Below are 23686 nucleotides of genomic sequence, written 5' to 3' on the forward strand. Positions count from 1 at the left end.
TTGGAATCCATACGTTTTTCATATATGTCGGCAGATTGTTTTGCCTGCGTTAGAAGACACTGTCCAGCGTTAGAAGGCGGTGAAACGCGTAGGGGATCAAACGCCAATGAAATGTATGGATTTAGCTGTTTTATTCAGTTTTACATAATGGCGTCGCACTTTCTAGGACACAAGCGGCATACATTAGCACTTTCTGATACGCATCCTGCTGTTCTGTCGCAATTCCACAGAAAGGACCTTTAACTGGGGCACGATGATGAAGCGGAGACACTGAAAGGAACACGACAGTTACATTGTATTCACTGCATTAAATCATACAAATGAGATCCTCCGAGCTCTTGCTGATGTGTCAGCAGAGGACAAACAAATGACATCAAACGCTCGGATGACATTTACCTGAAAGTGAACCTAAAACAGAACGTTTCCTGCGTCCTCATCAGAAGAGCCGTTCCGTTTGGTGTTTAAAGGGACAGTACCGGGGATAGGGGTGTGTTTGAACGGGAATGTGAAGGTTTGGAACGTCATGGCAGGCGGGGGTGGGGGGGGTGGGAATACAGCGTCCAAAATTACACCTGACTCAAAGGTGTCTCTGGCCACATATCATGCCTCAGGAGTAAATATGGTATCTGTTCTTCTCATTAGCCCACCAAGCAGTTGTGACCCCCCATGTAAAACGGGGCAACAAGATTTGGGGTCATCTTGCCCCACCACCCGTTGACTGCTAACAAGGGCACTTTCTGACCCCTTACCCATGGGCTACCTCATTTGCATACACCTGTAACACTTATGTTTATATAAGCAAGCCTAAAATGAGTAAAAATACGTTTTTTGGAGCCTCATTTGGAGACCGTTATACTCCGCATCAGCACACTTATGTTTTTAGACCGTAAGCTCTTGGGGGCTAATATTTTGTCTACCTGCTGTTGTCACTTTAATTCGTTTCCGTGATGCATGCGCCGCCTCTGTATCTATTATATGAATGCATGATAAAGATAAAATTAGAACTTCCCTGGTTCCTAATGGAATTAGAGAGTTGACAGACACATTTATTAAGATAACCCGGCGATATGAAAAGGCACCCTACAGCCAGGGCTTTCTGATTATTCATTTCAATTCATGCGAACCCCCCCTTGCGCATGCCGACAGCCCCCACACCGGACGTTCTATATTCCACGCAAAATTATTGAAACGTCCCCACGCGCTTTCCTGTCTTGTTCGTTGCTGCAGGGGTTGCTTTATTTGATTTCCTGATGAGAAATTGCTGGAAATGTCAGTGGGGGGGGGGCTTAAAAGACTGTATTTTATTACAAATAAAAATAACGAGTGCATGACGGTTTACCGGTGGCGGGATGTTACTGGGCGCCAAAAAAATGACCAACTTCTACATTAGAAGGCAAATTTAGGTGAAAAATGAGGTCCACCTGGTCCTTTTATTCTGGTTGAGGCTCCATTGGGAGCTTCCTATTGGCTGATTGGTCTCACAATAACCAATAGAAGGACAACCTAATTCTCTGGGTCATTTTGTACTTTTGCTGGGCATTGGAGTGGTATGGAGCCGTTCGCCCTGCCCACTTACCCACATTCTCCGCCCACATCCCCTCCCACACAAAGTCACTCCCTTTAAAAGAGGGGAGTTCTACATGAAACATTAAATTGTTATTAAAAACCACATTTATAACAAAAAATCTGTAATTGTATGATTTACACGGAACATAGAATGGACTCAGACAGGATTGAACTGCTGTGATCAGATTAGATGCCCCCAGTGGCCATAATGTGTAACTGCAATCAGCTTGTGCATTTCTAGTGCTCTTTTTATCAATTTTTAGGGTGCCTTTTAGCAGTAAGTGTTTTTATTGAGCCGGCGTTGAACAGGTTGTATGCTCGCTCTATTTCCTTAACGAAAAATATATTAAATAACCCAATCCCTCCAGCATAAATGTCTGATGTGCTGGGTATCTCAAGCGCCGTGTACTATTTAGGGGATTTAAACATTAATCATACTAATAACTTATTTATTCCATAAATAAGCGGATCCCCATTAAGATTCCTTTGGTGCGCTGAGCGGATTGGGGCATCATTTTAATCTTCAAATGGAAACATGTGGTAAGACGCCTCAACGAATTGTACGTGCTAAATAAATAATAGGGGTACGATGGACAACCAGGGGAGGAAAGTGGGATAAGTATGAGAGTCAAATAGGAAGCTTTTCAGCAGGAATATTCTATTGGTTGCTATGGCGATTGCTCCAATTTCGCATCCGCGGATGCTCTGCATCCACGCGATGTTAAATCCGCCCGTCATTGGCCGTTCCCATTTTTCTGCCGCTCGACCTCTTTGCTTAAATTGCGTTCGTGCGCGCCAGGGGTTAACGAAATCATGCTTTGTCACTGGCCCGCAAGCTCGAATTCAATGCACAGAGGTGCAGCCAAAACATTAGGAGACCGTATAAGGAGCGCGAGAGAGCGCGAGGGGTAAACTCACTAACAGAAAACATTCAGAGCGCTCGCCCTTCCGAGGCTGAGCTGTTTATGCTGTATCCAGTTTCCATGTGGATTCCGTCAACGGAATCAGAGAAGGGTGAATATTCTAAACGGGGGACATTAATCCATCAGAGTCAGGATCTTCATCTGGGTCCGGGCCGGCTACGAACACCCCGACCTGCGGACCTGCTCAAACATTTCTTGGAATATCGGCGGAACGCTGGGTCAAGCAGAAAAAAATGCATTAATAGGGCTTTAAAGGGACTTTTAGGGGGTTCAAATGGCTTTTTGGGGGTGGTTGATATATTTTTGGTGGTGGCAGACGTAAGGTGAAGAAAAGAGATGTTGAAATAGGAAGCGTTTGTGCCCAAAGGTACATTCCAGAGAAGAAAAAATGGTCCCTTCTCTACTTTGTAGTCTTTCTTGCGATCCACTAAAGGGTTAAGCCATGGTATTAATCCCAGGGGTTGGGTACATGGGGGACCCGTTACACCGCGACACCTTAAAGAATCTTTGTTCAGATGCCAGACCGTGGAAAGTCTCTCTGCTACATGCAGAATAACACTGAAACACGACATGAAAGGTCAACCGTGGACTCTCATGGAGAAACGTCACGTTAATTGGGGAAACTGGCAAAAAAAAGGGGTTAAAAAAGGGAATTAAGATAGAATGAAGAACGCTTGCAAAGGATATATTGTTTGGAAGGGCGATATTTAAACCAAAAACAAGACGATCTACGGTTACGATACGCCAACACCGGCAGGTCTACAAAACGTGTCTATATGGTAGCGCCACCTATAGGTGGGGCAGGAGACTGCTATTAAATGGAATCCAAATGGACTCCATAGATGGAATCCCCGTGGTCTCCTCGTCATGTGATCCCTAAATCACTGTGGGTTGGAATAAGGGTTAAAAAGAGGGGCATTTCTAATAAGAACCCCCCAAGTCTTGAACCTTAATCTACACTGCCTAGCGGCTCCTTCACATCATCCATGAACCCATCATGGAATGTTTTGGTTATATTAATCCGTCCAATAGTTGACTGAATAACACGGGACCTTCAGGATCTCCTTAGATGGTCACCGGTAAGCCAGATGTAGTTGTTGCTCAATAGGTAGCCTGTTGATGGGTCAATAAGACTGTCGTTAAGAAACCCACAGCAGAAGACTTCACCCCCCATCTGACTCATGGTGGTCTGTGTGCTTTATCAAACCAAAGAGTGTATTTCATCGAGACAACACAAGTTAAACTGTTTATTCAAAGGCTTCTTCAAGGAATATTCTGTTTATACATTTAGGACTTTAATTTGCATTTAGTATTTTTTTTCTTTTTTTCAGGATGACTTTTGCAGGAGGAATCATTGTAAAAATTTCCTGCAGGCGAGCGAAGACGAGCCTACGCGGACACCCCATATAAATAAAATAAATAAACCTAAAGGGTCAGAGTGTTAGATGTAATGTAAGGAAGTTTTACTGAGAGGGTGGTAGATAAGTGGATCAGCCTTCCAGAATATATATATAATGTTTTCAGACAGCTGCATATCAGCCGTTCTCGCTCTGTTATCTGATCCCCGATCTACTAAACCCCCCGACTCCTTATCATACTGCCTGTGGGGAACCCATAGAATGGCTCAGGTTTAATCACCCAGTCAGGACACTCTGACTAATAAAAGTCTATGGAGGAATAGACTTCATTAGCATCGCCATAAAGCATCCGCTCAGTGTGGTGTTTGAGCCGGGAAAGTCACCCAAAATATCACATGACTGACAACATACAGCGCTGGGGGGTTATATTACTGTATACAGCGCTGGGGGTTATATTACTGTATACAGCGCTGGGGTTATATTACTGTATACAGCGCTGGGGTTATATTACTGTATACAGCGCTGGGGGTGATATTACTGTATAGAGCGCTGGGGGGTTATATTACTGTATACAGCGCTGGGGGGTTATATTACTGTATACAGCGCTGGGGGGTAATATTACTGCATACAGTGCTGGGGGTTATATTACTGTATACAGCGCTGGGGGTTATATTACTGTATACTGCGCTGGGGGTTATATTACTGTATGCAGCGCTGGGGGGTTATATTACTGTATACAGGGCTGGGGGTTATTACTGTATACAGCGCTGGGGGGTTATATTACTGTATACAGCGCTGGGGGTTATATTACTGTATACAGCGCTGGGGGTTATATTACTTGACTGTTGTAGCTTCGATTCTCCGGGCTAGGCTTAACTCCCCATTAAAAACCCCCCAATAACGACACCGCACACCATAAATATGGATGAGAAAAGGCCACAGCCAATTTTATTTATTAGAGTCATTGTCACGCCAAAACCTGAAACAATAAACATCGGTGCGTTAACAACGACAACGACTCAAACACCAACATGTAAAATAAAACCCAAGCTTGCCAAGCAATCCAGGTACCATAACCAAATGCCACTTAAGGAAGGGACATACCGAGATGCCCCCACCCTGACCTGAGGTTCCAGCACTGACAGCCAAGAACCTCCCACCAGATGTTACCAACCATTCACTTACCACCACATTAACCCCCTGGATACCTGGCAAGCTGCCGCCCCACAGACTGTGACAAACGACACAAACCTTCAAACAAAACAAAAAGGGAGGGAGGGTGGGACACGCAACCAGGTAAGCTAACCACAAAAAATGGTTCCTGAGCCCGGGAAAGCAGCCACTTATATAATCTACCCCCAACTCCACCCCCGAAATTCCCGCCAAAAAGCCTACCCCTCCTCCGCACAACAGTCAAGGCCCACTATAGCCCATGCTGGCCCCCCCGTGGGCATCAGTATACAGCGCTGAGGGTTATATTACTGTATACAGCGCTGGGGGTTATACTACTGTATACAGCGCTGGGGGGTTATATTACTGTATACAGTGCTGGGGGTTATATTACTGTATACAGCGCTGGGGGGTTATTACTGTATACAGTGCTGGGGGTTATATTACTGTATACAGTGCTGGGGGGTTATATTACTGTATACAGCGCTGGGGGTTATTACTGTATACAGCGCTGGGGGTTATATTACTGTGTACAGCGCTGGGGGTTATATTACTGTATACAGTGCTGGGGTTATATTACTGTATACAGTGCTGGGGGTTATATTACTGTATACAGTGCTGGGGGGTTATATTACTGTATACAGTGCTGGGGGGTTATATTACTGTATACAGCGCTGGGGGGTTATATTACTGTATACAGCGCTGGAGGTTATATTACTGTATACAGCGCTGGGGGTTATATTACTGTATACAGTGCTGGGGGTTATATTACTGTATACAGTGCTGGGGGGTTATTACTGTATACAGCGCTGGGGGTTATATTACTGTATACAGCGCTGGGGGTTATATTACTATATACAGCGCTGGGGGGTTATATTACTGTAAACAGGTGTGGTGGGGGGGCATATTAATGTATACAGCGCTGGGGGCTATGTTATTATGTTTCCCGGTGGTACTTCCCCTTTAAAGAGATATAGGGGCTTTGCTTGTGTCCTAGATATACGGCAGCCACGGCCGGCAGGTCCCAGCAGTAATTAGAAGAGATGGACACTGAACGTGGGTAATCCGCCATCTGTCTGTGACACATAATAGGGTTTAGCGCAAATATCTTCTAGGAAGTCAATAGAATTATCCAGACAAGGTGTTATTGGACAGCCGGGGTGTCAATCAAACCTGTGGGACTTATCACCTAAACGAAAAAACGAGTATTCCAGTAATGTCTTATCATAAATAGGGCACTGACGGCAACGCCTAACATCCGAGTAACAGAGAATCCGACTCCTTCATATTCTCCTCTGATTTGATGATACCTGAGCATCCCGATTGGTCCTTTTCTCTCTGCTATATCACAGCTGCTTGAATACAGGTGACCTAATTTAAAATATCTTTCCCTCCTGACCAGTCACAAGGACCCTTATTAGAACCATTTGGTTGCCACCATTAGTGAATCACTAAAACAGGATCTTTGTAATAGGGTATTTAAGGGTTAATATTTCGGGCATCTCAGCATGGACCCATTTAGATATTTCACAGGTACGGCGTGGTCCTTATTCCTTCTCCACCGTGACGGAACCTTCTAGATCCATCTTCAGAAGGAGAGGGGAAAGGCAAGCTCGTTATGGTGGACTCGGCACACGGTTGCACCATACCTGGGAACTTCTCGGCTCCGGGTACCCGGAGCCTTCCCTTGTGGGACGTGGCCAGGACTGCACGCTGACGACGGCGGGTGGTCCCGCTGATGTTGGTAGGCGGTCCCCGCTCCCGCGACCCAGAGGATTCAGGTCTTGACCCGGAGAACCGGAGGAGCAGTGCCCAGGTTTTGGTTGCACTCTTCCCGCATCGCGAGATCTACCAGGAGACCGAAAGAGAACCCCCCCACCGCGACCTCTTACGAGTTGGTTGGTGGACAATGTGCGCCTTCACGAAGAATTATGGGACCGCAGCGGCCACATGTATCCTGCTAAAGATCTGGCGGGGCGAATTAATTCCACACCATAAAGACGTGTGCAGTAAAACACTGGGATTTCCTGGATTTAGGAGAATTTCCTCCGCGTCCCAGACCCGCAGAATGATTCATTTCGACAAGAGCTTTCCATTCCGAGCTGAAGGTTCCGCTATCGTCCAACGCAACTATTTCATCGCCGGCAGGAGCGACGCGCCTTACGGGAGACATGGAAATACAGCGCCATTTCTCTATTTGTTTTCAATTTTTGATTAATTTTAACTTCAATAATCTTTACTTTACCGAGAGGGCGTTAGATAAGTGGATCAGCCACCCAGCAGAAGTGGTAGAGGGTAATACAGTGAGGGAGTTAAACATGCATGGGATAGGCATACAGCTCCTGAATCTAAGACGAGACCAACGACTGATTAAGGTTTGAGTCTTTACAGCGGGAGAAACGGGCGACTAGACGGGGGCCGGATGGGGCCGATCTGCCGGCCGGTTCTATGTTTCTACCTAATCTAAAAAAAAATGGCGCAGTTTACCTTTTATAATTTGTGTTTTTTTTCTTAAAGCAGAATAATAATAATTATTATTATTATTATAATTATTATTATTATATATTTTATATAATTATATTATTTATTATGATTCTTTATTTAATAAGCGCTCACATATCCCGCTGTTTAATTTAAATATGGGGGATTAACAAAAAACACACATTACACAAACAGATACAACAGGAGCCTAGGGGCCCAAGATCTTAAACTTTGGCCTTATGGCAGCTCCTGGCAAGAATGGTTGGTTTATGAGAGCTTGCAATCTAAAACCCGGGGTGGGGTGGGGGGGAATGGGCATTTGTATAATAATATTCTGTTTTTGATATTATCTCTCTTCTTCGACTTCCCTTACAAAAGCCTATTAGAACCAACCACATGGAATAAATTAATCCGGAATTTATTGGGGAGGAATAATCATGCAGATCCTGAGGACAGGGATTACGATAGGCTTAATACATATATATATATATATAGGGCTTATTCTATAAACACCGTTCTGTGTCTTTATTTAGTGCATAAAATTGTAGAGTTTGGGGAAAAAGTGAAAATTATTTAGGCCAAGTTTTTACAAAATGCACTTATGGCTGGACGTCCATCAACGCCCACGAGAAATGGGCTCAATTTAAGCTTCAATTATTAAAGCCAAATTCTCAAAAAATGCACTTAGGACTGGGGGGGTCATCACCCCAGGAGCAAAATATTAAAAGTAACGTCAGTAGAGAACGCAGATTCTCGTTCCGTAGAACTCTAAGGATGCTCGGACTGGCCGTCTGGCAAACCGGGGAAATGCCTGGTGGTCCGGTGGCCGATTGGCATCTGCGGAGACCTCCAGCGTGCGGCAGCTGGCTGGATATGAGCGTGTCCAGCTAGAAGTGGCACGTACGTCATTTAGCGGACACTGGCCTCTTTTCTTCCTAAGTCCGGCCCTGGTTCTACGAATGCCCAATTGGCATACCTAGGAACTCCCTCTTCAGGTCGAGTACCGTAGCCAGGGGCGGGGCTCTGTGGTTCTAGGCGTGCCTAAACCATACTCGGGGACTTTATGGCTACCTGGAGCCCCCTCCCCTTGCAGGATGCAGACAGGAAGTCCCGCCTACATCGGTGGGCGGGCCAGCTGACATCAAGGGGTTCCCGTTTACGGCCTAAACGTTGCTCCCGTGACCCGGAGAAGCAGAACTTCACCAGGAGACCCCGAGGGAAACCTAGAGCGTTCCCAGTTATCCCGGTGGAGTCTTCTCCAGCTAGACCCCACCTCCTAAGTTGTTCAGCGGCCCCCCGTTACTATGACATCATTTTCAAACTACTGAAAACGCCAAAAAAATCAAGCGGCCGCCGTCAGACCCCGATAAGCGGAACACAAATATATTTAAAGGGGCAGCGCTTAGCGAGGAGCGACGGAAACAAATGTATGCCATTACCCAGAATCCCCCGCTGCTCCACTGTACTCAGCGCCATTCTTCTGAAATGCAGTTTTTTTCAGACCTGCTGAGATATGGAAATGCGTCTCTAAGTGCTTTTGTGCGATCCGCGTGGGGGATGGGCTTCATCACCGCCGTGCCCAACATAACCCACGTGCAAAATAACCAAATCAATCGTTCGGATTCGTAAACCAATTAAAGACCACGCATTGTGAGCCCCAACGTTTTGGGGCCAAGCAAAAGAAAATACGGTGCCTCGGCGGGAATATTTGGGGAAAATTCCTCTAAAATCTGTGGATTTGGGAAAAATTGGAATAAAATCACAAGTTAACAAATCGAAAGAATTTTTGATAAAAAAAAAAACCAGATACATTGTTCTTATTTTTGCAAATAATTATAAAAGTTGCAAGAAACATCCAAACCTGTCGGTATTTAGAAACATAGAGCCTGCCGGCAGATCGGCCCCATTCGGCCCATCTAGTCTACCCTCTACCTCTTCTGCTGGGAGGCTGTTTCACCTTTTCTCTCTGTTATATCACAGCTGGAATCCCTGCTTGAATACAGGTGACTTCATTCTGTAAATTCCAAGTTATGGCTATTCCTTTGAGAGTTAACCCTTTCAGTCCATTTGAAAAGGGATAAACTATTAAACCCGGGGGGGGGGGGGTTGTTTAAAAACAGAACCCTTATCCATACTTATAATATAAAATCTGATGATATAGGTATTATTTTTAACCCCCCCCCAGCTCCGGGCTCATAAGAGTTAATCACACCTTAACCCCGACCCACTTTCTTTTATTGCGGTTCTGAAAAGGCAATAAAAGAAAAAGAGGGGGGGGGAGGAATAAATAAAACAAATATGATAAAGAAATCCCTTCGCAATAAAAAAAATATATATATAACGAGAAGCTTCATTTTATCGTACGTGGGAGAGACGGTTGGGGTATTAGCGGCTGGTTGCCATGGTAACCCCATTGCAGAAGAACTTGTATTTGCTCGCTCCTGCTAGGTTTTCCAATTCTCCGACAAGGTACCGGGAAACTCCAGAGATTCATTAAGAGGTTTCCCTAGTAACGAGTCAATACTCACAACTCAATATCCAGCGTTTCTCGCCATCCGGCGAGGAGAGGCATTCACTTTTAATAAAAATACTCATTAAACGCGCTCATACATATTAAAAGAGCGAGGCAACCCCTGCACGCCACTTCAAAAGCCCGTGATGTCATTCCGTTACCGAACCCCCCAAAAAACACATTTTAGAGAAATTTTTATTAACATCGCAGGAAATCCAAAAATAAATAAATATTGTTCTCGTGCCTTCGAGGGAAAAAAAAAATCAGTTATCCCACTTCTAACACCAAATAATCAAACATCTGAATATTTATTTCAAAACGCCTTCTGCTAAAGAGGAAATAAATATGTTTCATTCTTGCCATTTTAACCATTTCTACTATAGCCTAACAGGTCCCACTCTGTTTTACTTTACTGAGAGGGTGGTAGATGAGTGGAACAGCCTCCCAGCGGAAGTGGTAGAGGGTAATACAGTGAGGGGACTTAAACATACATGGGATAGGCATATGGCTACTGAATATAAGAGAAGACCAAGGGCTTTTTTGCTTGATTGTCACATCATGAGGGGGGGTACTGAGAGTTACCGGTACGAAAAACCCCAAAACATCACCCACAAGAAAAAAAACACGCTGCAACTTCCACCAAAGCGAAACGAACAGGAAACTAGATCGCGCTTCCAATCGGCTTCCCCCAGCACTAAGCCCGAGCTGAACCTCTCCCGCCAGACACAAAGTAACAAGCACTTCTGTAATTAGAAATTTAGGATTATTATCCAGAGCCGTTAACTCCTTCCGCCGCTTCGAAAATTCAAGGAGGGGGGGGCCTGATGATGCAGAACTGCAACTCCTATTATCCTCATAAAAAAAAGCCGGAGTGGACTGTAGAGAGGAGGCTAGCTGAACATGAGACCTAGTCCTGAAACTAAGCGGCGGAAGCCCGCATAGCCATTATGGACGCCAAAACGCCTATGATGGGAGTTGGATGGCTGGCTAAGCGTCATGGGAGTTTAGAAGCTGGCTCAATGCCACGGTGCCGGCAGCTGGAAGGGCAGAAGTTGCCTCTCCCTGATTATGCCCTTGAATTATCGTAATGAACGACGCAGAATCAGGTCACGCTGGGACTGACGTATTTAGCCAGGAAGACGAGATAATGTGGCAGATTTATTATTTATTATGATTTAATATCTCATTCTTTTTTTTTCTTGCGGTTTATTTAACAACACGCCGGAGAGTCTGATTGGATATTGCCTATAAACATAATATCCGTCTAAATCTTACTAAAAAGGGATTATTCTGCTCATGGTACAGTAAAAAAAAGCAGAAAATGGGCCAATATCCTAAAGAAATTAGGCCATATTTGCACATTATATTAGGCGTTATAAGCTGGAGCTTTCCATGTTGTTGTTATGGCAACTGCACTGCTTTTAGCGCTTTGCACCCGAATCCATAAAAGGGTCAATTCTGACTCCCGACTTCTTTTTCCCCCTTTGCAGGAAACAGCAAAGAGCATGTGACATCACTTGGAGATTTTATCTGGGTGGCAGCATGATGTCATACTACGTGCTGCCTTATATGGGAAACTGTAACGGAAAATCCAGGACTGTCGGCTGGTATGAATTTAAAAAGGGGTTGGAAGATGCCCATAGGCACAGCAGCTGCTACATCCTTATCAGAACATGTATAAAATTACTGGTAGTTTTCAGAAATATCACCAAAAAAAATTTGTTGAAATAGGTCAATTTGCATGCAAGAGAGGCTAAAAATATTAACGGAAAATATGAAATAAAATGAATAAAAAACAAACAAACAAGGTTTGGTATTTTACATTAAAAAAAAAAAAGTCAATCATGCATACACGGTGTTTTTTACAGTCGTATAATTAATTGAAATGAGGGCGAAAAAATGTGATTTCTTGGATTTGAACAGGAAAGGGCAAAAAGTCAAGAGAAAATATACGCTCATCATTCATCAAAACAGAGCTTAGCCGGGATTATGGGGGAAATGTATTAATAGCAGCAAATGGGATTTTTTTTTATTATTTAATGTTAAAACATACATACTCCAGCTGGAGGTGGAAGTGAACTGCGCGGGTCACAATTTAAACATTACATTCTGTTTGGGGGAAAAATATAGTTCTCAAGGTAAAAGTTTCATAGGGACACAAATAGGAAGTCTGTATATAAAAAAAGGCATTTTTTTTCTTGGTTTCTGGTAGCGTGGTGTGATAAATGTATTTAAAGCTGCCGTTCCACCTACACTCTTCAATTTAATGCTTTTTAGAACATCATTCCCAGCACTTCTGAATGCCCAAATATTTTAAAGTTCATGATTTGTGCGGGAACGCGTAATTGTCATCTGACAAGCACTGATAGGTTGTTGCCATACAAGCTAAAAAAAAAAAAGCTTCGAAAATATTAAAGTAAATATTACCTTTCTGCTAAGGTTTATTTGCGTGGCGGGTGACGGCACCTTTAAAAGGGACAGTAAATCTGCCAATAAAAACTTAAGCAAGTATCTGATGTCAGTGTCATCTGACAGCCAAGCAGCCAATCAGTGGCAAGAACACGCAATTTTTTTTTAAGTTTTGTATTAAAAATCTGTGCAGCAACCGCACCTTTTTAAACTGTGATGTGGTTTTAATACTGAACATGGAAAGATTGAATTGTGGAAAAACCCACTGTGGGAAAATATTCTTGTCGGACCCCCTAGTTGTATTTTGTCTAGCAAATGCAATGTAAGCATGTTTTGTTTAGAATGTTTTGATAGAATGTTTGAAAATGCTTTTTTAGTTAGAATGTTCTGGTTTAGAATGTTCATTTGGAAACATTTTTGTTTAGAATTATTTGCTTATAATATTTGAAAATATGTTTTTATATTGAGTGTTTTGGTTTAGAGTGTTCATTTGGAAAAGTATTTTTATTTAGAATGTTTTGCTTAGAATGTTTGTAAATGTATTTTATTTAGAGTGTTTTGGTTTAGAATGTTCATTTTGGAAATGAATTTTTATTTAGAGTGTTTTGGTTTAGAGTGTTCATTTGGAAAAGTATTTTTATTTAGAATGTTTTGCTTAGAATGTTTGTAAATGTATTTTATTTAGAGTGTTTTGGTTTAGAATGTTCATTTTGGAAATTAATTTTTATTTAGAGTGTTTTGGTTTAGAGTGTTCATTTGGAAAAGTATTTGTATTTAGAATGTTTTGCTTAGAATATTTTTAAATGTATTATTTTTAGAGTGATTTGGTTTAGAATGTTCATTTTGGAAATTAATTTTTATTTAGAGTGTTTTGGTTTAGAATGTTCATTTGGAAAAGTATTTGTATTTAGAATGTTTTGCTTAGAATGTTTGTAAATGTATTTATTTAGAGTGTTTTGGTTAAGAATGTTCATTTTGGAAATGTATTTTTATTTAGAGTGTTTTGGTTTAGAATGTTCATTTTGGAAATGTATTTTTATTTAGAGTGTTTTGGTTTAGAATGTTCATTTGGAAAAGTATTTGTATTTAGAATGTTTTGGTTTAGAATGTTCATTAGGAATCATTTTTGTTTAGAATGTTCGTTTGGAAGTGTATTTTTACCTTGTGTAAGAAGAATGCAGCTTCTTGCAAACAATCAAGGTGCGTTCCCGATGGGTTTAGAAACACAACACCTTATTGTGTAAGATCCACAGCTGGGCCGTCCGAAGGGACCCAAATAACAGCAAGGGGAGTTTTTTCATTAAGCTGCAACGTTATTGCAGGGAAATCGGAGGGATTTTCCACCGGCTGAGCTACTAATTGGCATTAACTTTCTCTCTCGTTAAAGCAATCGTTACAAACCCCGGAATAGAGTGTCCGTATAAATACAAACCCAGAAAATCTAGCTTCAATTTTGTTTTAGAAAGTTCAAAAACTCTCCCAAGTACTGGGACTAGTTTTTTCTTGTTTAACGTAGCGATAAATTTGAATAGCTTTGCCCAATAATAATAATAATAATCATAATAATAATAATAATGATAATTAGAAATGGCTAGCAGATTGGAGATACATCGCCAGCTCTTGTTATCTGATTTAGCTAGACCTAATCAGAAATGAAGTCTGAATACATTTAAATATGAAACCATCGCCGTCTGGATCATCCGGTGTTCCAGATTCAATCAAATCTGGAGAATTACAGGAAAAGCATAAGATCCGATTCCCCGGGCTCTGAGCCGACGGGGTCTCAGAACAAGACCCCGGACAGGGAATACACGAGTATGATGTCATATAGACTAAAAACGATATAAGCTCTTTTACATTACCAATATACCCCACTGGGTGGTAACTAAGACTTTTAATTAGCTACGTGCCCCCAGAAGTAGGTTTGTGAATAAAGTTATAGCCCTTGGCAGGAAACCGGGCCACTCAATCACTTTCTTAATAAGGATCCTGGCAACGGCATTGTTTAATATGTTTGATGGCCGTCATACACAAACGCTGCACTTAACGTCCCGTCCTGCCAAGAACACCCGCTAGTGACAGCCGGGAAGGTCTGGATTAACTCGTTCAGTGGCAGACGAGCATGCGCGTTGGCTGACCTTGGGGACCGTGGCACGGGCACCCGTGAAAACCGCTGGGCAAGGATGTGTCGGGCCCGCAATAACTATGCTTCATTGTATCCATATAAACATACATTGTATCCATGTGTTAAAATATAAATCTTTGCTCAATGGCGTAGGTGACTTCTATACCTGCGGATCAATAAAGGGATTAGGCAGCCGCTAGATTAAACATTCCACAGCAGCGCCACCGATTGTTAAAGGGTTAAACTCTGCGCGCCCCCTGCTAGTCGCGCTCTCGCGATGGCGAACGTATCAGCCATTTTTCCGGGACACCTATATATATCACATGTGTCTGACCAACAGGTGTAAAGTGCTGCCCCCTGCAGGAAGTATAAACTCACAGGAGGGAATCAGTTATGATGTCATACACTGGCACTCTTGCAGCGCTTACCCCTCCCCTGACCTGGCAGTAAAGGGGTTAATGCATACAGTTAACCGAATCCACGTAACCAAGAAAAAAAAGAGTGTAAAAGGGGCTGGAACAGTTCTGTGGGAATCTAAAAAAGCAAAATCTCGTTTTTTCGCCCCGTCGCTGGCAACGCGGGGAATCTTTTTGCGAGGGGGGGGTGGAAAAAAAAAGAAAAAGTTTCCCGAAAAACGATTTTTCCATATATATATATATATATATATCCGTCAGCAAGAAAAGTAACAGTCCCAGCTGCCAGACCGACGGACGATTCCGCACAGGTGTAAAGCGCGAAGTTTCGGAGAGTGCGCACCCGCCGCGGCCGCGAGGCACGTACTTTCGTGAAATAGCCCTTCAGACGTTTAACGCCTGCCTGTTTTTTTTTTCTTTCATTGTTAATCTATAACCTCAGGTACGTTAAACACTCCTGACCACGGGGGCCGTGCCCCTTCACAATAAAGCCCGCTGCTCGCCGAAAGCTATTTTGGGAATTATAACAGGCTTCGGAACGGAACGCTGCGGCGACGCCAATGGTTTCATTTTCACGCTCGCTCTAGAAATATATAATCAGGGGCCGGCACGAGCGGTCAAAGAAAGGTAATTTCCACTGTTTCTTATAAAACTTAACCGAAATGTTAGAGGACCCCCCCAAAGGAATACGAAGACCTCCGATCCAGCAAATGCCCTACTTTGTGCTTTTTTTGCGGGGTATTTGTGTAACTAAAGGGGGCATTTAGAAGAAGAATAATTGGGTTTTATTTACCCCGTTTAATTTATAAAGCCGTTTCCTGCTGTTTCTATACACATTATCGGGGCTTTTAGGGCTGTAGAACCCTGCGATCCCCTCATACCCAGCAAACATTCTGACCTCCTAGAAAAGAGGGGGCATTCGGGGAGGAAAAAGGACATTTAAGGGGAAAAAGCACCCCCCCCTCCGTTACAAGGTCTGTTACGACAGAGACACCTTAGCTACAGCTGGAAAATATTTGAGTCCCGTCTGTCTAAATAACGCTAAATATACTCCCCGCAGTAAAAGGAGGCGTTAATCCTCTACCCCTCGGTGCCGATTGGCCGCATATTAAAATCAGCAATAAAGGACAATTCATATTTCCAGATTTACATAAAATTTTACGCCGTTTACGAGTGGGGAGACAAATGAGGATGATACAATGTAACAGTAATGTTTCACCGTAGTTAATATGATATAATATTCTTTCCTGGTGAATCCTAACAGTAGAGCGCGCTTGGAACCGCTCCGCGTATAAGTAATGTACGTATTTATTTATTTTTTATTCGCACGGGCGCCAGTTTTCATAAAATTCGAGGTTTCTGACGCAGTTTTTTTTATGATAAAGCTCCCCATGTGGATGAATCAGCAACGCTTACTTTTTTAGGTCACTTTAATAAATCTCTCGGCAGTCATACTGTGTTAAGCAGTGAAGCTGCAGCTCTCCGGTTGTCCTCTGCTCTAATATCTACCTCTTATGCTCGTATACAAGACATCTCACAGCTGCCCCTCTCCTCTAGAATGTCCGAGCCCCGACGTATACGATCCTCTCATTGACCCACTTCTTCAGGGAAGCCGATCAACCAACTTATTAACTTCGCTCTTCTTCCCTACCCTTGCCTCACTTTTCCCAGCCTCACTCCTGTTGCCAGGCGCTATATAGATAAATGAAGCAATAAGAACAGACATATTGAATCTGCCGGCAGATCGGCCCCATTCGGCCCACCTCTAGTTGGCCCGTCTTAGATTCAGGAGCCGTATGTCTATCCCATACATGTTTAATACCCTCACTGTATTACCCTCTACCACCTCTGCTGGGAGGCTGTTCCACTTATCTACCATCCCCACCACAAAGTGCAAGAGAGTGATATTCATATAAAAAAATAGAAAATGAGAGGTGGATATACAGGGGTTTATCCACTAAACTGTTTGCAGGGGAGTCATGGTTTCAACCGACTTTATAAAGGGTGATCTTTTTCTAGAAGTAGGACTTAAAGGTCTCCATGCCAGCTGAACTATGCATTATACAGGGTCGGCTCAGCCCTTCTTACAGCAGAAATAATAATATACATTTATATATATATATATTTACAAACTTTTTTAATTGAATATCTCCAATCAACTGCCCTGAGGTGTAAACCCCCCCCCAACCAGACCAGGGGTACACTGAGGATCACCATCTGCATTTGTCATGTTTCGATGTGACGCGCAGTTAAGTCAGTGATGCCCATCAGTCTCGGAGGCCAGCGATAGTCCCGATGCTGTGTTTGTTGAGACACAAACATTCATCACCCGATATAAAGTTTAAACGCCTGTTGCAAGTTGTTTAAAGGGCTTTTATCTGCATCGATAAATCACCCCAATCGCTCAGCCCCGGGGGCCACTGTCAGCGAGAGCACAATCAGAGCGTTTCAAAGCTGAGGGACAGATCACGGCGTATGCGAGAGACAACACGGAAGCGCGGCTCGGCATCTCCTCACTGAATGATAACCCGCTGCGTGCCTCCCAAGTGTCTCTGTTTACTTTGGCCAGTCCCTCTTTGTATCGCAAATTCCTGTGCCCCCTTTTCCTCCTCTGATACCCCTTTTTCCTCCCCTGTTGCCCCTCTAGATCGCTAATCGGAGCACTGCTCGTGTGGCGCCCCACGATATGACATCATATCTGATGGCCAGCGGTAAGGACGTCTGCGCGGAGGGGCGTGGCTGGTGGTTATCCTTGGCTCCGGCTACTCGGAGCCCTTTGTTTTCAGGATGTGGGTGGGCCTACTGACATCGGTGGGCGGTCCAGGAAAAATAGGAAAGGCAGTGGGTGGGGAATGGGGCGTGTCTCATCAACCCAGAAGATTCTCCGTGGCGACATGAGGACCCAGAGGAGCGGCGCAGGAGGGGTGCTAGTGGTGCTGCCCTGGGTTAGGCCCAGGTTAGGGCCTAAAATAAATACGCCAGCCATGGCTATGTTTGTCAACTGCGTGGTGCAAATCAGCAGGTTGCCCTCTGGCACAAAATATCAAAAGATCCAAGATCCACCAGCAGACATCGCACGTGATGGCCGCACGTGATGGCCGCACGTTATGGCCGCACGTTATGGGCGCACGTGATGGCCGCACGTTATGGTCGCACGTGATGGTCGCACGTTATGGTCGCACGTGATGGCCGCACGTTATGGTCGCACGTGATGGCCGCACGTTATGGTCGCACGTGATGGCCGCACGTTATGGTCGCACGTGATGGCCGCACGTTATGGCCGCACGTGATGGTCGCATGTGACAGTTGTCGGTCGCACGGGCTGGCCGCACGTTATGGCCGCACGTGATGGTCGCATGTGACAGTTGTCGGTCGCACGCTCATTCACGCTCACACTGATAAGGAGGTTTGAATTAAAAGGGAATCCCGATAAAAAAAAAACCACACCGCACTGTTCGTGGAGTGAAAGATAAAGACGTCCGTATTCCGGCATTAACACAAACCAGATGCTGATTAAAGCTGGGCTCGCTTTGATAGACGGCAAACGGATCCACTTCTAAAAGAGTCCCCCTCGGCAGAGAGATCTCCTGGGTAGACGGGACAGTCCCGCCCGTCATGGGGTAGCTGGTTAGATTGCCTCAATCTCAGGGTGAAAGGGCAGATTCTCAGGGTCACACCATCTGGAACTAACTCCCCCCCCCCCGCTCTGATCATATATAAAACTCCCAATTGGTGCTTTTTCTCCCAGTATGTTATGGTTGATATCCCTGCTTGAATGCGGGTGACTGAATTAAGTGTATCTTTAAATAACGACAAGTCAAGGTCTCCATGAAACCAGTATTAGAGCCATTTGGCTCACACACTCTAAGCCATTAAAGGGTTAGCTCATTTAGAAAGTTCCCAACTGATATCCCTGCTTGAATACAGGTGAGTCAACAAGTCAATATTTAATATAGAGAAATATACTGTTTTGAATATGACCATCAGGACAAAGTCCCCTTAGAGACAGGTTTTTTTCTTTATCTGCATCTTGTTGTCCAAAGCGCGGCCCCCTCTCAGACCAACGCGTGCCCGTCTCGTCCGCGCAGCTGCCTCTGTCTTCCTACTTTGAAATCGGATATTTCCTCTCTTACAGAGGAGATGCCGGTTCCCGCCGTGGCTTTTGGGACTAACTACAGGCTACGTTTTACGAGTCCTCTTCTCTACCAAATGCCAGCTGAGTATGCAGCCGCAGTCACTAGCAGGTGACACCAAATCCCTTTTCATTCTGTCAAACACAATGTGTGGCATCGGAAGGCGGGGAGGAAGAATGCTTTTCTTTGCCTTTTATGAATTGTCTTTTTTTTTTTAAGGAGTTCTTACTGAAAATAGACACTTTTATTTTCTGGCTACCCGGGGGAAGAGGTTTCATGCTGCACAGCCACTACTTCCTGAGCAGAAACAAAAATGCACTGATCTGCATAAGCCGGTGCAACAATAAATTGTGTCCCCCTGCTTAGCAAACATATTCATTAAAAAAAAAGCCCCCAGTATAACACACCCTACATTTTCATTTATCATAATGTAACAAAATGGGCAAACATCAGTGATCTCCATGGGTCGACAGGCCCCGCTGTAAAGACTCAAACGTTATTCAGTCGTTGGTCTGGTCTTAGACCCTCACTGTATTACCCTCTACCACTTCTGCTGGGTGGTTGTTCCCCTTATCTACTACCCTCTCACAACGTAAGGAAAATCTCTGAGAATCACAAGCTATTGGCAGTATATTTATAAATTAGCTGTGGGAAGAATGAAACAATTGCATGGCTGAGTATCGGGAAGCGTGTGGCACGTACGCAGCTATCTGTGTGCCACGTCACTGCCACCTACAATTGGACTTAGTGAGAATCTGCCCCCCCCCCCCCCGCTTCCCGGCATGGCTCGGGCTGAGATTCACACCTTGGGTTCACACGTAGCGAGAACAGGATGGGGAAACAGGATCTCACGTGCTCCAGAAAGACAGTGGGATCTTTGCATGCGATGCCTGACTCAGAAGAGCCTATCAATCACAGGCAGCGCTTCCTGGGTTTCATGAAAACAGACAAGCAGACGATCTATCCGTGTGTATAACAAACTATCCACCAGACACCAGTTATATACAATCCCCGTGTGCTCCATCCACTAAACGCGCCGCCTCAACCCAGTCCGCGGCTAAAACCGACAACCCCCGGCACTCCAGCTAATCCGGACTACAACTCCCATCCAACTCAGCTCTGCTTATAGCCAAACTCTGCAAACCCAAAGATCCATTAGTCTCCTTTATCACCGTGTGAGATCACTTAAGAAATGACTCCTGCAGGTGCAGACCACAACTCTCATGAATCTAAGCCTGCACTGCCACTGCCTCCATATCTCTTATCCTAATTGTGTGCTTGATGAGCACCATAGGATCTGTAGTCTATAATGTGGCAACCCAGAAACCTCTGCTGCTGAGGACTGCAATTCCCATTATTCTAAGCCAACCTTACTACTGAACATCGCTCACTTTAGCTGTAGTGCCACTTCTGTTAACCCCTTCAAGGCAGCTTGGTTAGCACAGGGCCTTCTGCCCTCCCAAGGCCATACATGGGGAGGAAATCTAGCCATAATATATGATAATATCCTGTAGCTGGTACTGCGCGGATCCTGCTTTTTGTCAAGATGAAAAAGTGGCATAATTAGGAATATAATTATAAGGACCTTTTCCCCAACCCCCCTAAATCAGCCATCACCGTAACAAGAGAAAGGTAGATTCGCTCTTTTATGACCTCGTTACGATTTTAGGAATTATTATCCGTGCTAACGCTTTAAATCTCTAATATATATATATATATTATTACTATTATTATTATTTAGTTATTTTAAACAGTAACCAGGATAATAGTTATTATTAGTAACTGATTGCAAGTGCTTTATTTTCTATGATGGCACCATGGATACAACAAAAGTTTGAGGAATAATATTAGCAAACAATCTAATCGTAATACAATAATAATTAGGAAAAAAAAAACCCTCATAAAATAACTCAGAATTCGTACACAGCGGTCCATGAAATAACAGAGTGTAAGGGGTTAAATAAGATCACACATTCCAAATGATTTTTTGTATCATTTTTTTCAAAAGCGCCATCTTTCTGCATCCATATTTAATAAAAGAAAAAGAAAAAAAAACAAACGTGTGTACAACGCCAGCAAGTCAGAATTTTCCTTATGTAACCAGCAATTAACCCAAGAATGTTTAAATGCCAACAAAACGTAGATGGAACACCCAGGCAGTGAATGAGTTAAACACGTGAGAAAGGAAACAATAAATAAATGTAATGAGATAAAAAGTATTTTGCTACTTTTTGCAGAGGGGGGGGGTACTTTTTTTTGGCAAAAAAACAACTGTACGACCTATTTGATCCGGCAACGTGCACGGATACATGTGTTCTCCTATAAAAAATATTATTTATTTTGTAAAAACAAAGACAAAAATCTGAATATTTCTGGAAAAAACATCAAAACACGTCTATGAAAGGCAGACTTGCTCATAATTTTGCATGCTTTTTTTTTTTTTAACCTTTTGCGGACTCGATGGACAATCAAATCGTTATTCTTTATTCTGTCTGGCATCTAAGGGGTTAACGCGTAGAAACAGGCGGGGGGGGGGAAGCCATTTTCCTTTCTACGCTACAGGGATGAGCTATTTTCTTTAAAAGGACTAAAGCGTCTGAAAATTGTTTGCGTGAGTGAAAAATGGTGCTAATACAGGCAAACAGCATGCATAATTTATGTGTCCCCAGGTTAAAGGGGAGTTCTGGTTTACCCCATTAACCTTTTCAATGCCAGGGTGTTAAATATTCCATTGGAAGAGAATGCGTGGTACAAGCCCCTGGCGCTTGGAGGGTTAAATCGTACCGGATGACGCACACCAAGAAACTATGCCTACACCGTAAGGTAACCGATACACATCATGGGAACTTCAGCCAGGGCCATAAGCCAAAAAAACAGAAACATTATACAAGGCAAAAGAAAATGTAACAATTATCACAATTTAGGTTAAAAATATTATTTTTCTTCTCAATAGTTTGTATCCTTGGTGGACAATTTAGTTTTAAAAAGGATCAGAACTATACATTTTTTCCAGCAACCAAACCTCAAATGTGCACAAAATACTTGGGACAAAACCAGCAGCCACCTCAACGGATCCGGCATCTTTTGGGCTCAATGATCTGCGTCGAAAAGATTGTCTACACAACTCTAAGCGATAACACAACAGGCGCCAAGGCCACAACTCAAAGACGGTCCCACGTCCACTCAACTACAACACATAATATCCACAAAAAACCCAAAGAACTTGTTCAAGGAAGACCAACTTCAAGCAACTCAAGAGAACATCATCCAACCTCTCCAGGTCCTCTTCCCTGCATGAGAGGAGAGAGGACCTTGGAAGTGACGTCTTGGTATCCACCAATAATGGAAAGGATATGGGTTACAAACCAGTTTGAGACACCAGCTACGAGGACGAGTGGTCTGCTTGAGACAGAAGAACACGGTGGGAGCCAGTGCTGGATAGGGGACCTGTTCTCCTTCTTCTGAGCCCAGCCCTTGGCCTCGACCTCTGCCAGAAGAACCTCCAGAGCCCAAACTTCCCACAGCTGATTTTTCTGCGCTTCCACCATCTTCCTCCTCACCGGGATCCCCAGCCTGTGGCATGGGTGGTATGGGGACCCGGATGTCATCTCCATCCAGCGGCTGGAAGGTCTCTCTTCTCTCGCCATCAGTCATGATAGCACACGGCACCTGAGAAGGTGAACAACAAAAAAAAGAGAAGATGGTGTGATTATGGGGTGCAGGAGGAGCACCCTACAAGGTGTCCCAAAGTAGGGACAGCGTAAGGATAAGACGACCTGAAAAGCAGGTGGAACACGGAGAGCTGGGGCTTTTAAGAAATAAAGAAGACTCGCGGAGAGGGAGATCCTAGGAGGAGATGAGGCAATAATGAAATAAATAAATATTTAGACAGAGAATGCTGGGGAATGGTCCTAGACAGATCGGAGAAGTAGAATAGCTAAAAGAAGAACCGAAAAGGGGGGCAAAGGAAGTAAAAGAAAAGGATAATGAGAATAGAAGAGCGAAGAAAGGAGGAAAGACTCGGAACGGAAGACTCACCAAAGCATCGAAATCAGGAAAAAAATATAAGTTAAGACGGGCAAGGTGAGCAAAGGGTGCCATGGTGGGTGATTCCAAAGATAAGCATGATCGTTTCGCTCCTGCCTTACAACACGGAATGACACATTCACACTTTTACATGTATGTAGCTTTCCATTATTCCTCCCCACAGTAAATTACAAGCACATAATTAACGAGCAACGTTAACGCTAAGCCGGCCTAACGAGAAAAGAAAAACATAAATTAGCAGGCTGCGCTCCCTCGCCGGGGAAAAAGTAAAGCCGATTCTTTTGTCTACCAGCCGGCACTCCCTAATATTCGATCGTTGGCGTTTTGTGGGGGGCTCCACGGTTCCACAGGGGCAGATTTAAGGTGGCGTGGGGGAGGGGAAGGGGGGGCTTGGATGATGGACCACTTAGCAGTTCATCTCTAAGGCAGCTAAAGGGTTAACCCCCCAAAAAAGTAGCCAGCGATCCGTGATGGATAATACGATATCCTCGGTGTCCATTAAAACGTCCGCGGGGTAATAATATTAGATTTTTCGTAAAAAAAAAAAAT

At 43.9% G+C, this 23686-nt stretch overlaps 1 protein-coding gene across 1 annotated transcript in view; it reads right to left on the bottom strand.

The window, feature by feature from the left end:
- LOC149285776 (voltage-dependent T-type calcium channel subunit alpha-1H-like) overlaps positions 1-22744 on the bottom strand; it is a 180470-nt gene extending 157726 nt beyond the window's left edge. Inside the window, exon 1 of the mRNA XM_089494843.1 lies at positions 22446-22744. Coding sequence (XP_089350969.1) covers positions 22446-22744 — 299 coding nt within the window. The remainder of the gene's footprint in view (positions 1-22445) is intronic.
- Between the last annotated feature and the right edge of the window lie 942 nt (positions 22745-23686).

The sequence above is a fragment of the Sceloporus occidentalis genome, unplaced genomic scaffold (assembly GCF_023333645.1).
Source record: "Sceloporus occidentalis isolate IW3139 unplaced genomic scaffold, rSceOcc1.0.p SCAF_76, whole genome shotgun sequence".
Classification (NCBI taxonomy): Eukaryota; Metazoa; Chordata; class Lepidosauria; order Squamata; family Phrynosomatidae; genus Sceloporus; species Sceloporus occidentalis.